Source organism: Centruroides sculpturatus, unplaced genomic scaffold (assembly GCF_000671375.1).
Source record: "Centruroides sculpturatus isolate CEXI.00-Female unplaced genomic scaffold, Cexi_2.0 scaffold47, whole genome shotgun sequence".
NCBI classification, from domain to species: Eukaryota; Metazoa; Arthropoda; class Arachnida; order Scorpiones; family Buthidae; genus Centruroides; species Centruroides sculpturatus.
In genome coordinates this window covers 137,102-155,252 of record NW_019384385.1, presented here as the reverse complement: position 1 = coordinate 155,252, position 18,151 = coordinate 137,102, and the positions used below count along the sequence as shown (strand labels likewise).

Sequence of the window (18,151 nt, the reverse complement as noted above, 5' to 3'; positions counted from 1 at the left end):
ATATATATAACTTTTTGGATTCAAACAATTAACATCTCACATATATCAAATTACATATAAAATAATATTTAATATGAATGTTTACAACATATTAATTATTATTGAAAATTAAACAATTGTTTAAGAACTAATAAATTTACATAAAATTAAAATAGTATAATTTTTGCCATAATTGTAAAACCTAATTCATTACAGATAGTAAATGAATATAATAAATAAACTTGACTTTATTGACTTCACAAAAATAAAATTAACAAATTCAAATTTATAATTTCTGAAATTATAAATATACTTATTTATAGATAAATCTAGCTAAACACGTTTTCAGAAAAATCAAAAGAAAAATCTGTTTGTATTTTACACAATTTAGCTTCAAAATAATTTTTTTGAAATTTTTATGAGGTCATTTAACATTTAAATTTTATTCATGTGTTTGACAAACTGAGATTGATACATTAAAATTAAATTAATTAAATTCAATTGATTTGATAACACGTTCTTGTTTTACATTTAATTTTTAATGTATACAGAACTTATATGCTGTTTTAACATATTTTAAAATATTTATTTTCTAAGGCAAGTCCTAAAAGCTAAATATATTATTTTATAATGGAGATATAATAAAGATTTATATCTTCCTGCAATAGATTTGCATTTTTATTTTTCATTTTTTTGAATAAAAAAACCAAATTAGTTTGTACCTGGATGTACCATAACAAAAGACTTCAGTCAAGGTTTTATAAATAAAACAAACTGCATTTTGATTGAAATTTTTTGAAAGTTGATTATATCTTAATTATTTTTTTCAGTAATGAAAAACTCAATTTATCATTTTAAATTTAAAACACAATAAAATAATTACTAATAAAAAATATAAAAATACTGAAAATATAGATTGAATATACTGTATCTATAAAGAATTTGAAATATAGAACTTTAATAACCTAACTTAGAAATATTATAATCTTTAAAAAAATTGTCTCAATTTAATTTTAGGATATTTTAATTAAACAAACATGAAAAAAAATGATCAAAAATTAATTGCATGTTTAAGAATTAATTTAGCATATCAAATCTATTTAAAATCTAAATTTAGAATCATCTTTATCATTCTTAAAACTTAAATTAATGCAACTGGGAACAAACTGTATTTTTAAATTAAACAGAGCATAAAGATCCAAATCAAATAAAATTTATTTTTGAAGAGCAAAAAGAAAAATTTCTTATCATTTACAAAATTTAACTGTTTAGTAAATATAAATTTATGTATATAATTTAAATATAATTTTTATCACAAAAACATTATTAATTGATTAAATGTAGTATAATGTCATTTAGAAATGAATGACTAATGAAATTATTTTTCAGATGTCATATTTAAAATTTTTTACATTTTATAGAAATTTTGATTGTTCATTGATTTGTCAGTATAAACAAGGAAAATATTTTTAAAAATAATAATTTTTGGATATATTAGATAAAATCTTAAAAATCTGATTATAAATTAAATAATCACAAATACACTTTTGTACATTTTGTGATGTTAAAACAAACTTTATAAAAAAATTTAATTCAAAAAATATTGTTTCAGAACTATTTATAAATAATTTCACATTTTTTTCAATCCATTTTAAAAAATGTTTATCCAACATTCAACCCTAACTGAAACAAACATAATAATCACACAGTATACTAGAAAAATAATGTAAACAAAAATGAGCAATTATTCATTGTGACATTGTCACAATGCTGGGCTGCAATTTTTAATAATATTTTTTATTTATTTAATTAATTAATTTAATTTAAAATACATACACTCCACCTCAAATTAGTAGTGTAATGCCCCTGTACATCATACTTTCCTACTAGAAATATATCCATGCCGGTCATCTATCTAACTCCTTTCAGAGGAAAATTTTTGAATTGATATAACATGACTTCTGGTGCAAAACGGAGATCCTGTATGGTAGTGTCTGGACCTCCTGGTCCTATGCTTTTCATATCTGGTCTCCACATTCATCTATCTAACTTTGTTCTCTAGATTAAGGAACGACAGACAGACAAACAAATGGATGACAGTAAGAATTTATAGGTCTAGAATTTTTTCAAATTGCAACCCAATCAGGACTTCCAGTCCCTAAGCTTTCCATGTATGGTCTTGACTTTTGTCTATCTAACTCCATTCATGAGATTAATGAAGGACAAATGGACAGACAGACAACAATCAGAATGTATAAATCTGCAATATCAAAATTGTAACCAAATTATTGTTGATTGATTCTGAATAGTACACAAATTTAAATTTAAAAAAGTTTAAACATGAAATACACTAGGAAAACTAAGTTCCAATTGTGCACAATAAAACACAGTTTGCAAAGTATGATATATCAAATTTTTTTCAACACATTGTTGTCCTGTAAGAAAAGAAATGCCAGACATATTATCAGTATTCTTGCATTTATCAGTCATCTATAATCACATCAGAATATTTTAAAAATCTAATAAATAATAACCAATGCTAAAACAAATGTGAATACTTGCTTAAAATAATACAGAACAAATTGATGCTAATAAACATCTTTAAAAATAAGCAGACAGTGCTTAAATCAACTGCTTGAATGAGATAAAATCTGAATGAATTCATGAATGCTAACAACTTATGTCCACATCTATGTAATAACATCATGCTGTTAACACTTGATAAATCAGTTTGGATATAGTAAAAGATCCTGCAACATAACATTTGATGTCATTTGAAGGTTTGTGAAACAGTTCACCACTGATCCATTGCTTGTGAATTTTTTGATGAACCATCAAAAGATAACACGGTATGAAGCAGCCTTGTGGTAAAGTGTGGACACACTAAGCAGCAGCAGTCAAGATGAAGTTGACTGCTGCTGCTAACTTCATGTTAACTAGACAAAGTAGTTCATTCAAATACTGTGCAAAATGGTATGACAGAGTATATGTCACAAAACAACATATATCAGAATGACTGTCTCTGTTCACAAAAATGATATGTACAGTACTATGGTTCATAATGAGATACCAAATGCTGTCCATGATACTAACATTGATGTAGACACAGCTTTATAATGCATAAAATATATTTTGAGATTATGATTTTTCTGCTAATGTACTTGTGTCCTCTTTTGAATTTACCATTTTTATATCTTCTATAACAAATTTGCTTCTACTCAAATATCAGTCAGTTAACTAGTCCATCTAATAAAATATGTCAAGTTATATTTCCTAATCATCTGTTATTATAAAATTAATTATGTTTCATCATAGCAATTTTAAAAATTATTACTGCTAATAGAAGATATTAACACTTTTTGAATTTTATTATCTGCAAAATGTAACTGAAATTTAAATTACAAGTCATTAAATAAATGACATTATAAAAATAGAATATTATGGAAATTGATATTATGAAACTTAAGTAATATTATGGAACTCTTATTTCAATGATATGATGTTTCACTTTAACTACATTAAGCATATTTCCTATACAAAAGTGAATCATATAATAATACTTTATATATAAAAAAGTGAATCATGAAATATTTCCTTTATATAAGTAAAACACATAGCTGGAATAAAAATATTACAATTTAAAAAAAAGCATAATACAATATTAATTTCAATTGTAAGAAGGATGCAATTATTACTTTTTATATTAATCTTAAAATATAATTTATTATGCTAACAAGTAAACATTTCTTGTAGCACACATTGTATCATCAAATATTCATTATATAAGAACATTCTGTTGTATGATGAGCATTTATAACAATTATTTTATGTGAAATATATTCATAACAATATTCGCTAAGGTGAATTTCATAAATATGATGTCTTCATTTTGATTCTTTGAATGTTAAGCCATGACAATGACATTCAAGAAAAAGTTTGACTATCCAAAATTCTTCTTCCTCAAATGTATTTTTTGTTAATTTGGGGTTTCTCAATATACTGTAATTGAATGAGCCTGTTGTATTACTTCAGGATGACTGACACCAGTCAGTTTTTTTGATAATTGACAAACTCAGTTGATATAAGTGATAGTTTTTAACAAATATGCATGTATGACTATATAGGAAGATAGGAAGAGACTGGAATCTAGCCTTCATTTTCTATTCCAATAATAAATTTTAAATTTATTTTGAGAATTTGTACACAATGTTATTCTGGGCAGCATGAATTACATGCAACAGTCACATATTTTGTTCAGAAAGAGAGAGGGGGAGAAAGAGAAAAAATTTATTTTTCTCTTTATTTATTTATTCTCTCTCATTTATTTATATATTTATATATTCTCTCTCATTTATTTATTTATTTATTTTTTGACTGTTCAAATAAACTGAAATTTGAAATTGCCAAGGTTCTATTGATATATAAATATTAGTGTTGTAACGAATAGTATATTCGGCCTCAATATAGTATANAGGATTCTCCAACGATAGACATGTACATGTGCTGATCTTTGTAATTATAAATTGTGAATACATGTGACTAATATTATTTTCTTTTTTATTTTGTGCATGTTACAAGTTATAAATAAATATAAACAAACAACACTAACTCTAACATTAACTCAAAATACCAAAATGATTAATTTACTGTGTTTTTGTTATTTATTACTCCTGTTTTTAAGTATTCGGTATTCAGCCGAATAGTGAAAAATAAGCCGAATACCGAATAGTAACCGAATATTCGTTACATCACTAATAAATATGTTGACTACATTGACTATTTTTATTAGCAAAAGCATTTTGAAAAACTAACAAGTTATATCAAAAGAAACTTTTTTGTATTATATAATGAAATATGCAAAACCATAACTATTATAAACTTTGAATAATTTTTATACTTGATAAATTATAGATTTGTTTTTTGGTATTGTAATTTTAGTAATTTATGAAGTTTAATAAATCATATGCAATTATTGCACTCTTTTTAAACTATTTCTTTAAAGCAACTTATATCAAATGTTAGATAAATATTCCCAAATTTTTAAATCTATTACATTAATTAAAAGTAAATGAAATCCAAAAAACTTATCAAAAATATATCATATATTAACTAATGAAAAAACTGAAGTTATAAATAAAATTGAAAGAGAATAATAAACAAAGCATTTATAATACAGTGAACAACCTCCTCAAAGTAGACCACACAGACTGACTTAAATATCTATTTCTTTTTCTGCACCAAGCATATGTTCAAATATAAGTTTCAGAATACTTTTTATAGAATTCTCAAAATGTAATTACTAAATCTTTATCATTTATATAACATTTACAAAAAATATTTTCTTAAAGAGAATTTAATGAAGTTTATAGGCCTAATATTGAAATTATCATCTCAAAACATATTTTCATTTGAAGATATAACTTTTGTAGAATTTTAAAATATTTTTAATTTTTATGTAATGATTAATTAACATTTTAATAACAGATTAAAAACAAATTATATTCAGTTCATAATAATTTTGATTTTAGACACTTGTTAATATAACAAAACTAAGTTATGAAATACTGAAATATATAACTGTATTATAAATTAGTTTATATTATATCTTCAAAAATGGGATTTAAGAAGAATAAAATTTAAATTTATAAACAAGCTACTTTAAAATGAGAATTTAATAATAATTGACTTTCAGCAACTATAAACTAATAAATTTAAGTATTAAAATATGAAAGTACAAGGTTAATATCCTATAAAAAATAAATGAAACATTTACCAGTAATAATACTCTATTATTGATAAATGTGTCATTCTTTTTATGGAATCAGAATAAAGTAAATTATTCTTCTATTTACAAGGTTAACAATTTAATGGGTAGTTTATACGATTATAATTTAGACCTTGAAATTGCTTTAGTGATATTTAAATCAATTATTTTAAATTTTGCTTAAGAAATCATTCAAATTTAAAATTTGTTACATAATATGAAAATAATTTGATATTTTAAATAAAAATTTTTTTAAAAAATATTAAATATTGTAAATAAATTTATACACTTCTTCATTATTTTTTCTAGTTAGTAATAATTTTTAATATATACATCAATACAAAATTTTAAATTATTCAAATATCCACTTATAATATCATTGAACTTTTTGCTATCTTTTGAAAATATTTTTAAATATAAGAAAAGTTTAAAAAGGAATATATATATGTTATCTTATTATCATCATCTGTGGAATTTAGTATATAATGTGATACAATTATATATGAAGCTAAAGTTTAATAATATAATATTGAGTTTTATTAAATGTTTTTCACTATATATACTGCATAATAAAAATTTTATAAAACTCAACTGAATATTGAAGATTGTATTCACATTATATAAAAGAATTGTCAAGATTATATGTTTGATGAAAATGGTGAAAATGTTTGATGTTGGTTACTCTAACAATAAAACCTTGTTTTACTAAAATCTTTAAAAATGAATGCAGATTATTACTAATGCCTATATAGAGTAATGGCACCATTAGTCAACCATTTAAAGCTATTTTGGACTTTGATATTTTTCATTACGTGTATTAATATGAAAAGCAAAATTCATATATGAAAATAAAGTTTGTTCTATACTTGGCATGGGGGAAAAAAAACAAACATTTTTTTATTAGATCTTTGTTTACATTACAAAAAAAAATTTAATCACAGGCTGTTCACTCAGTAGTCGACTAGTGTAATCAAATAATTCTCATCCATTATTTGCACTAAAGGTATCTCACTCCTGTATTTGCTTCCTAAGTAATTACAACAATCAAACTGAAAACTTGTGAGAAACTTCCATTTTCACTCAGTCACTCACCCATCAATCCAAACATTATTAAACAAAATAATGCAACTAGCTTGCTTAAAATTGTCCTTGCTGGCCAAGTGCATGCTGGTTCAACTGTTTACCTTGGACTTCTCGTTCCCTTTTCGACACTTGTTGAATCTCTCAGTCCTCTGATCTATTGTGATTATCATTGTTTTGACTTTAAATGTCTTCTTGATTTTTCTTTTTTAAGTTTTCCTTTTTCTTTCCTTTCAGGATTTTCTTGATTGCTGCATCTTAATTTTTTTCATTTTCTGCTTTCTTTTTGTGTTGCCTTTGGGGATCCTTCTTTGGATGGGACATTTCTGATAATAGTCCTTTTCTCTTCTCTATCTTAAGTTTGCATTTTATTTTTTTCTTGAGGTTGAACATTTAAGTATCACACCACTCAAATTGACTCCTTAGGAATGCTTGTATCTGGAAGTTTCTGCTTCCTCATCCTTTGAAACAAAGTACTTTGAAAGTCTATTTCACTTCCATTTGGCAAAACTATTTTTCTTCTCACTAGGCTTATCTCCAAATCTTGTTCTGTAATGATATCTCTAACTAACAATCCATCAAAGGGTTATGTGATTCAGTCATTGATAATGTAACATTGGTGAGAAAATGACAGGGGTTCAATGTTGAATCAAAACTTGACTCTTCTGTGTGTTTGTATCCATGTCCTGTGATGCTTTGAAACAAGATCCATGACTCTCTGTGGTCAAATCTTATCCTTCCTAATTTTTGTGCTAATGATTTTGACAATAGCATCACTTTGATCCAGTGTCTATTCCAAGACAAATAGGATTTCCTTCAATTCTACAATGTAATGTGGGTTCTGTATCTTTCACTCTCATCTCAATTTGCTTTGATTCATTTTGCTTCTGTTATCTGCTTATTAGTATTTCCTGCTAGATTTTTTCTTCTAAATTTTTCTTTTGTTACAATTTTAAAGCATTAATTCTTTGAATAAATTTATCAATTCTCCAGGTTATTCAGTCCCTATTTTTCTATAAACTAAAGCCTGGGATCTCACATACTTAATGTATGATTAATTATTAAATAGTACAAATCAAAAATTTTATTATTCTATATTTAAATTTCTATTAATTACTAATCATATATATATTTATTTATTTTCTGTGCCAAAAAAATAGCTATAATATTCAGCAACATTCTGATTTATAATTATTCTTTGGTAAAGCATTTGAAAAGCATTTAATATTACTGGAATGAATAAACAATTATCATCAAAATTATTATCAATGATAAAAACATAATATATATTATAATTTTGAAATAAAATTCAAAATCATCTATCTATTTACTTGAATTTCCCCTTGGCCACATCATATTAGTGGTCACCTATTCTGGCTTGCAGAGATCTTTATATAGATCTATGTACGACAATTGCATGTTAAACCATCCATCTTGTAATGGGATAAGGTATACACCCGATCCTTTGCATTACATACGAGACAAAATATGTTGGATTTTCTCTTATACACTAATACCAATGAAACCCAATGTTTTCCACCTCTTATCTAATGCAAGGATAGTGCAGATGATGCTAAAACAACAGGTGTATATCTTATCCCATTACAAGATGGATGGTTTAACATGCAATTGTCGTATACAGGATCTTCATACAAATCCCTGCAAGCCAGAATATGAAACTTAATTTATAACTAGTTTTTAAGTTAATCAGTTTTAATTTTGTTTTTGTACTTCATTAATAATTAATGCCTGTAAGGCAGTTTTAATTTTTATGTCTAATTAAATATACTATTAATAGAATTCATCTTAATATTTAATTTGATAACATTTTCATCAAACTAAGTAAATAAATTATAAGTTTTTCAATTTTAGATAAAAGTCTGATTTTATATTTAAATTGTTAATTATTTCCTTATTAAATCATATTAATGTAATAGTTTATGCATTAATATAATTATAGAATATCTTCTAAGAGACTGTATATTTTAACATTTTTTTTCATTACATACAAAATCATATGAAATATTTTGAATTATTAATTATTATTTATTAAAAGTTTAGTCATCATTGTTAATTATTATTAAAGATTTATTAATTGAAGCCATGAGTGGATGAGGATGTTACATTACAATCATTCAAACCCAAATTGTCCTGTATGGATAAAGATAAATGTCTCTCATATACACCATCAAAGATATCAGAAATTGAACAACACTAATACTTTCTGCAACACACTATTTTGTAAATATATTTACACAAAAATAATTATATAATAAAAACATGAATGTCAATTCACTCAAAACTTTGAGTTTGTAACAACACTTTATGTCTTGAATTAAAAATCAATCATTAGTATATATTGATTATTTATTAATAAACATGCTTAAATGATTTTGTGTGCTAAAAAATAAAATTGTAAGAGTACAAACATTATGCAAGTAAATAAAAACATCCTATCAAAACTTAATATTGCAAAATTTATAAAAGAAAAAAGTCTAAAATAGTAATGTTTTCAATGATTTATCAATATATTAATTGGAATTATGTTATCATCTAAAGTTTATTACAAAATACTAATCTAATTAAAATTATTTAAAAACTATAAAAACATGGCCTTTTAAACCAGGATATGTTTATTCCAATACATCTAAACAAACATATCCAGAGGCACTTTTTTGTTTTTTTTATTAACTCATCCAGGAAGTAAACAGAAATAAAATTTGTTCATTAGCATATATAATAGGATGTCATCTGTAAAACTAATTCTATCTTTCGAGTGTTAGAAAATCAATATCAAGTGAAAAAAAATTAAATATTTTTTTCTTGCATTTAATATTNTATTGGGTTTTAGTTAGAACTATATCGGCTTTGAAAGAATGATACGTTTCTTACGACGTGGGAAAATAAGTTTTTAGTTTTCTCCCTGTCATTAACATTTACAAGCTGTCATGCTATTTGAAATAGTACATTCCTACTTAATGTGATGTTGGGTATATCTTAGCTCGGCAGTTCCGCTTACACCACAGATAACTTGACTAAAAAAGTCAATTTATTTCATAGCAGGCGTCAGCCAGTCCGGCATCTGCGGATAAGTAATTAACAAGATACTGTAAGTGAAAATGTTTCTTCATTAATTCAATGTCTGGAGTAATGTGCACATTCTGTATGCCCCCAAGTACAGATGTCATCGTAATTTCGATAATTCTGAATTGTACTAGTCAATTTTTCTTTTAAAAAAATTAAAAATAGGCGACAAAAAATGCCATTGCGTGAAAGATCTAGCCTACCATCTAGCGCTTTTTTTATACATAGGCCTATATCTGTATATAAATATATATATATATATATATAGAATATAAAAATGAAATATATAATTCTGTTAAAATTTATAAACTACTAGAGGGCTTTTCCCACTTACTTCCAATTCATAACAAAAATTTCACAATGATTCATTGATTCATAGTGATGCTTTTTGTGATGGAAAAAATATCATAACAATTTAAAGCTGTAAATTAAACAAATTTTTAATTGCAGTATTATGAACTAATACACTAATTTAATATAACAGTACCATTTATTTAATCACAAAGTACATCACAGATTTATCTATATTTAGCAGATAGCATTTACAATCAGTTGCAATAAATATGGCATATTAGAACTATATTATACAGAAAACTACATTCACTTATATTGATATACTGTATATTAAAAATATGTGTTTTTAAATAAAACTAATATATACAGGATGTATATTTATACTTTTATATACAGTATTATGCTAATTTTCTTTATTGTTTATTTTAGTGTTCCAATTTATAAGGTATTAATTAATAATTAGTGAATAACTTGAATATTTTAATAATTAAATAAATTAAGCATAAAATTTACTACATTAAACTATCAAATATTAAAAATTATTAAATGGCAAAATGCTATGTAAAATAAATGAAACATTCAATTTTACTATAAAAAATTTTAAGACAATAGCAAAAACAAAATATTTCATTAATCATAAGAAGAATAATTAATGATTCAATGTTGTAGAAAATATAAATATCTTCATAATTATAGTATGCAATATTTTAGAAATAAAGGAAATAATGACCTTATAGAAATTTTAAATCTCCATGTTATTTCTGCTTATAATTTATAATGAACTCAAATATGTAGTTTAAAAGTTTATTTCTATATAACAGGTCTATCGATCAACAAGTACTAGTACTTATTGATCAATGTATGAAAGATAATCAATAAATGAAAAGAGAATCAAATAATATCAAATAGTATAGTAGTTAATATATGTTAATAAAATATATAAACATCACAAAACCCAATGTGTTAATACTAAAACAAACAATCGCCATAATTAAGCGGGATATTTTTTACTACTATTAATAATTAGATACTAATTAATTTTTTATTTTTATAACTATTCTATTTATTTAATCAAAATTATCTGAAATAAATTTACTGTTTCAATAGAAAAGAATTATTAAGTGCTTAGTTTAAATGATTATTCACCACAGTTGCAACATTCTCAGCAAATAAATTATTACAGTAGAATATTGTAAAACATTGATTTATTAAAATTTTATTACCTTTTTTTATAAAAACACAATTATTAATTTGATGAAAAAAAATAAGAAAAAATTAAGTTAAAATTGATAGTTAAGTTATAGACAGATAACTCAAAAATAATATGCTAAATTATGAACCAACATTTTTCACATGATAAATAAATTTAAAAATATAGTATTTGAAACTGATTTTAAAAAATGGACTAGTTAATTATTTAAAAGTTATTTAATAGAATATTTCAAAATTTTACTTAAATAATTTTTTTACTTTTTTTAAAAAACCATCAGAAATATATTCAAATTAATAATTTAATCTATATTACAATTCCAATGCAACATCATCAATGGATGTAGAATATATATATATTTTTTATATATTTGACTTGTAAAAAATACCTGAAGAATTGAATTTAACCTCTGTTAGCACTGTAAAATGGTGAAATTTTTTCTAAGATTAATGATAATTCAAATATAATTAAATAAATAATAACTATCTGAATTCCCTGTTTTTAGCGATCAATATCTCTAAACCAAAATAATTATATTTAGAAATACAGTAATGTTAAACTTCCAAAACAAGAAAATCATATTATTTAAATAATCAATCTCTCACCTTAGTAAATAAAATAAAATATTTAGGAATATCATTCAATTGGAATTGTAACTTTCAACTGTACTTGAAAAATCTAACTACAAAAATTAATACTTTAATAGATAATGTTATTTATTTATGTGCAACTTTAAAAATGACAAATATAAAACTACAGATGAAATTATTTAACCTTCTGATTATCCCTTCAATATAATTATGCAAGCCCTATTTGAGCAATAGACTTATTATACGATTTAGAAAAATTCCATGTTATTTACTTATGAAAATTATATAAAATAGAAAGAACAGTTCCTGGTTATGCAATTCGAGCCAAAACTAACAGATTCCAACTATTTCCGTTTTATTTAAAGAGACTGATTAAATTCTATTATAGATTAAAACAGTCTAATGAAGATACATCAAATAATCAAATCGTCACTACATCAAATAATGCTAAATCAAAATTTTAACTCGGATAACAATAAAAATCTATGGCAATATAAATTCAATAAGTTATTACAATCTTTTGGTGTATNATAGATTAAAACAGTCTAATGAAGATACATCAAATAATCAAATCGTCACTACATCAAATAATTCTAAATCAAAATTTTAACTCGGATAACAATAAAAATCTATGGCAATATAAATTCAATAAGTTATTACAATCTTTTGGTGTATCAAACAGATTATTTGATAGTTCAGAAACAAACTGGCAATATGAATACTCTCTAATGATCGAATCAGCATTTTCTCAATAATAATGGATCAAAATTTATTATATCATTCTGTATACCATCCATGGTACATCAACATTTTAAACATCCCATCTACTTCAAATATCATAACTGCTAATATCAGTATGAATGTAAAAAGATTATTAATTCAATTAAGACTTAATAAATATTCATTGTTTATCAATAATACTTATTTTGATTTTACTAAAGACAGATGTTATTGGTGTAATTCAAGTGACTATTCTTTGAACCATTTACTGGACTGACTGTGAAGAACTAAACAAATATAATCAAAAATATGAAATTAAAGAACTAATATGTACAAAGCAAAATCAAGACTTTAGAACTAAATTAAACAATCTTACATTAAATCAAATGTATAAAATTAATGATTTTTTTTAATCAAATCGCCAAAAAACTAAAAAAATATGTAGTAAATTAATAAAATTAAAAAAATTGTTTTTACTAATTATGTTACTTAAAGTAAAATATTTAAAAGGAAAATAATGACAAAATTTACTACTAAACGATTATTGTAATGTTATTGATGATCTTGAAGATGATATATATCAAATAATTGTTAGATAACAAATGTATAATAATATATCATTGGAAAAATTAATACTTAATTAAGTATTAAACTTTAATTTAATTAATTAATTTAAAAAACTTAAGTATTAAAGTATTCATTTTTGTAGTTAGATTTTTCAAGTGCAGTTTAAACAAGTGACTGTAACCCAGTCACTGGGTTACAGTCACTTGTTACAAAATTGAGCTTTAAGTGATTTCTATGCTTTTGTGTAGTTAAGAGTTAAAAATTGGGTTATTAAGATAAGCTGTCACCATATTCTATCTTTAGTCATGAACTATGTTCCTCTATGAACAAAAATCAAGTCATCTATGTGCAGATCAACTCCATTACACATTACAATTTTACTTTTGTACCAGTAGTGTCTTGAGCAGTAAGAGTTGTTAAATAACCAGGTAAAAACACATTTTGCCATCTTCTACACATGATAAACATTCAGATGCAAGCCAAACTATGTATGTACAGTACACCTCCAAGAACAGCACAGCAAAAATATGGCACAGGAGGCGGGGCAATGATGATTTGGTCAAGAGATGACATTTATGCAAGTTCTCTGTATAATTTCATATATCAGACCCATAATATAAACAATCTTCTAACTTATAAGATGTCTTAAACTGTTAAACATTCTCAAAGTTACTCATTAAAAGTAAATAACCCTATTCAATGTAAAAAAATTAAACTAAAAAACTGCAAAAATTAATGTTTCCTTTAAATTCTAGAAGTACAAAATTTATAAAACAACTATTTTTAGTCAAGATTAACAATTTCCATTCTTAAGATACAGCACTATCATCTAATTTATACAACTTAATATATTCTGAAAGACAAAATATCAACCAACATATCATATCATATATATATTTCCTGTCTCTAATTTCTATGTTTATAGTTTCCAACCTTCTGTATTTTAAGCTATGAATCTGCCTTCGGAAACAGTGTCAGCCTGTCATCCTGAGCTAAAAATTCTCCACTTTGAGATAACACCTTTAATGCATTGGCCTCAGAAACATTGATTTACAACCAATACTAGAAATCCCAAATTTGCTTGTATGTTTGCTTTTTAAAAATTGTCAACATCTTAAATATATTATTGTGATAGAGAGATGAAAACCAAATAAATGGTTAAAAATGCTGCAAGTTTTGACAACGATCTTTCTACAAATTAGCCTAAGTTTTTATTTCTCAGCATTTACTAGCTATCAAGTCAGCCTCGTCTATAAGGTTGGCAAATATGTATTTACAACAATGACGACAATTACCGGACAATATATTTTCATTATTAATAGAAAGCAATATTAGAGCCCTAAAGTTAATATTTAAACATTTTTAAGAATTTTCCTACCTTCAATATGTTTACAAGTTATATCAATTTAAACTACTTTCTTAAATGGTTTAGAAAGAATATCCTATGAATCAAACATTCTATCAAATTTTAATTCATACTGATATAAATTTAAGAATTGTGAAAATAAAAAAAAAACTTAAAAATATATAAAATATTAAATTTTTTTAATTACTTTCATGATTGCATTTTTTTTTTCCTGTTTAAAACAATCCAAAACTAAAAATGATTTATTACATACTGAAAAACAATCCTCACTTGGGCCCCCTACTTCTTAAGAAATTCGGTGATTATAACTAAAGTACAGTTACATACTCATATTACAATTTGCTGTTTTTCTTTTTCAAAATAACTATTTTAGATAATAATTATGTAAAATAATAATACATAAAACTGATAAGTTATTTCAATATGTTGTTATATTTTACAGAAATCTTAAAATTTCAGAAATTAAAAATATTTAATGAAAAATTGTCTTCATACAACAATTAGCCTATACAGTCGACCCCATATAACACTTGATTTTTCTGTTTTACATGAATTCCATGTTGTTCGAGTCACTTAGATTTTATAAATACGTGTGCCGGGCTGTGAACGACTCACGTATTTGTAAAATCTAAGTGACTCGTACAACATGGAATTCATATAAAACAGAATAATCAACAGTGTTATAGGGGGTCAACTGTATAAAAATAGATAAAATGATAAAAGAAAACTTTATCATTTAAATTCACTAGAAATAACTTAAATACATCAAATTCACCTTTAAAACTGAAGTTTTCTGCCTCAGTAAGAATAAAGTTTTTTTTTTTTTAACACAAAATTGTTTCAAAAAGTTGTCAGTGATGCATAAATCAAGATCCTCTTCAAAGACAGCATTCATTATTGAATTAAATTACAGTAAGATTTAACTATTTACCTACTCTTATTAAGTCAAAGAGGAGTAACGGTCATCTTTTAACGTTTTACGTTTCGTTACTTACCCAAAAGTTGTCTTTGAACATCGATGTCATTCTCATTAACACGCTTTAGAAAGAAGAAAAACATCTATTTAGTTAGCGTGATGAACACGTTTAATTAACGTCATCCTCCAGGTTGCTAATACAGGCTGCTTATGACGATATCTCATTCCAAATATATGAGTACTCATAAATGATAAAGATACATGATGAAGTCATTAAAGGCGCCCACGAGATTACTAATTTCTATGAGGCTATACGAAAAAAATTGGAAAAATTAATACTTAATTAAGTATTAAACTTTAATTTAATTAATTAATTTAAAAAACTTAAGTATTAAAGTATTCATTTTTGTAGTTAGATTTTTCAAGTGCAGTTTAAACAAGTGACTGTAACCCAGTCACTGGGTTACAGTCACTTGTTACAAAATTGAGCTTTAAGTGATTTCTATGCTTTTGTGTAGTTAAGAGTTAAAAATTGGGTTATTAAGATAAGCTGTCACCATATTCTATCTTTAGTCATGAACTATGTTCCTCTATGAACAAAAATCAAGTCATCTATGTGCAGATCAACTCCATTACACATTACAATTTTACTTTTGTACCAGTAGTGTCTTGAGCAGTAAGAGTTGTTAAATAACCAGGTAAAAACACATTTTGCCATCTTCTACACATGATAAACATTCAGATGCAAGCCAAACTATGTATGTACAGTACACCTCCAAGAACAGCACAGCAAAAATATGGCACAGGAGGCGGGGCAATGATGATTTGGTCAAGAGATGACATTTATGCAAGTTCTCTGTATAATTTCATATATCAGACCCATAATATAAACAATCTTCTAACTTATAAGATGTCTTAAACTGTTAAACATTCTCAAAGTTACTCATTAAAAGTAAATAACCCTATTCAATGTAAAAAAATTAAACTAAAAAACTGCAAAAATTAATGTTTCCTTTAAATTCTAGAAGTACAAAATTTATAAAACAACTATTTTTAGTCAAGATTAACAATTTCCATTCTTAAGATACAGCACTATCATCTAATTTATACAACTTAATATATTCTGAAAGACAAAATATCAACCAACATATCATATCATATATATATTTCCTTTCTCTAATTTCTATGTTTATAGTTTCCAACCCTCTGTATTTTAAGCTATGAATCTACCTTTGGAAACAGTGTCAGCCTGTCATCCTGAGCTAAAAATTCTCCACTTTGAGATAACACCTTTAATGCATTGGCCTCAGAAACATTGATTTACAACCAATACTAGAAATCCCAAATTTGCTTGTATGTTTGCTTTTTAAAAATTGTCAACATCTTAAATATATTATTGTGATAGAGAGATGAAAACCAAATAAATGGTTAAAAATGCTGCAAGTTTTGACAACGATCTTTCTACAAATTAGCCTAAGTTTTTATTTCTCAGCATTTACTAGCTATCAAGTCAGCCTCGTCTATAAGGTTGGCAAATATGTATTTACAACAATGACGACAATTACCGGACAATATATTTTCATTATTAATAGAAAGCAATATTAGAGCCCTAAAGTTAATATTTAAACATTTTTAAGAATTTTCCTACCTTCAATATGTTTACAAGTTATATCAATTTAAACTACTTTCTTAAATGGTTTAGAAAGAATATCCTATGAATCAAACATTCTATCAAATTTTAATTCATACTGATATAAATTTAAGAATTGTGAAAATAAAAAAAAAACTTAAAAATATATAAAATATTAAATTTTTTTAATTACTTTCATGATTGCATTTTTTTTTTCCTGTTTAAAACAATCCAAAACTAAAAATGATTTATTACATACTGAAAAACAATCCTCACTTGGGCCCCCTACTTCTTAAGAAATTCGGTGATTATAACTAAAGTACAGTTACATACTCATATTACAATTTGCTGTTTTTCTTTTTCAAAATAACTATTTTAGATAATAATTATGTAAAATAATAATACATAAAACTGATAAGTTATTTCAATATGTTGTTATATTTTACAGAAATCTTAAAATTTCAGAAATTAAAAATATTTAATGAAAAATTGTCTTCATACAACAATTAGCCTATACAGTCGACCCCATATAACACTTGATTTTTCTGTTTTACATGAATTCCATGTTGTTCGAGTCACTTAGATTTTATAAATACGTGTGCCGGGCTGTGAACGACTCACGTATTTGTAAAATCTAAGTGACTCGTACAACATGGAATTCATATAAAACAGAATAATCAACAGTGTTATAGGGGGTCAACTGTATAAAAATAGATAAAATGATAAAAGAAAACTTTATCATTTAAATTCACTAGAAATAACTTAAATACATCAAATTCACCTTTAAAACTGAAGTTTTCTGCCTCAGTAAGAATAAAGTTTTTTTTTTTTTAACACAAAATTGTTTCAAAAAGTTGTCAGTGATGCATAAATCAAGATCCTCTTCAAAGACAGCATTCATTATTGAATTAAATTACAGTAAGATTTAACTATTTACCTACTCTTATTAAG

General features: G+C 24.6%; 1 protein-coding gene across 1 annotated transcript in view; it reads right to left on the bottom strand.

Annotated features, from left to right (window-relative positions):
* The window catches only part of LOC111618016 (nostrin-like), an 85,917-nt gene extending 70,048 nt beyond the window's left edge, over positions 1-15,869 (bottom strand). The window contains exon 1 of the mRNA XM_023359435.1: positions 15,650-15,869. Within this exon, the coding sequence (XP_023215203.1) occupies positions 15,650-15,685 (36 nt within the window). The 5' untranslated portion in view covers positions 15,686-15,869. The remainder of the gene's footprint in view (positions 1-15,649) is intronic.
* Positions 15,870-18,151: the final 2,282 nt, after the last annotated feature.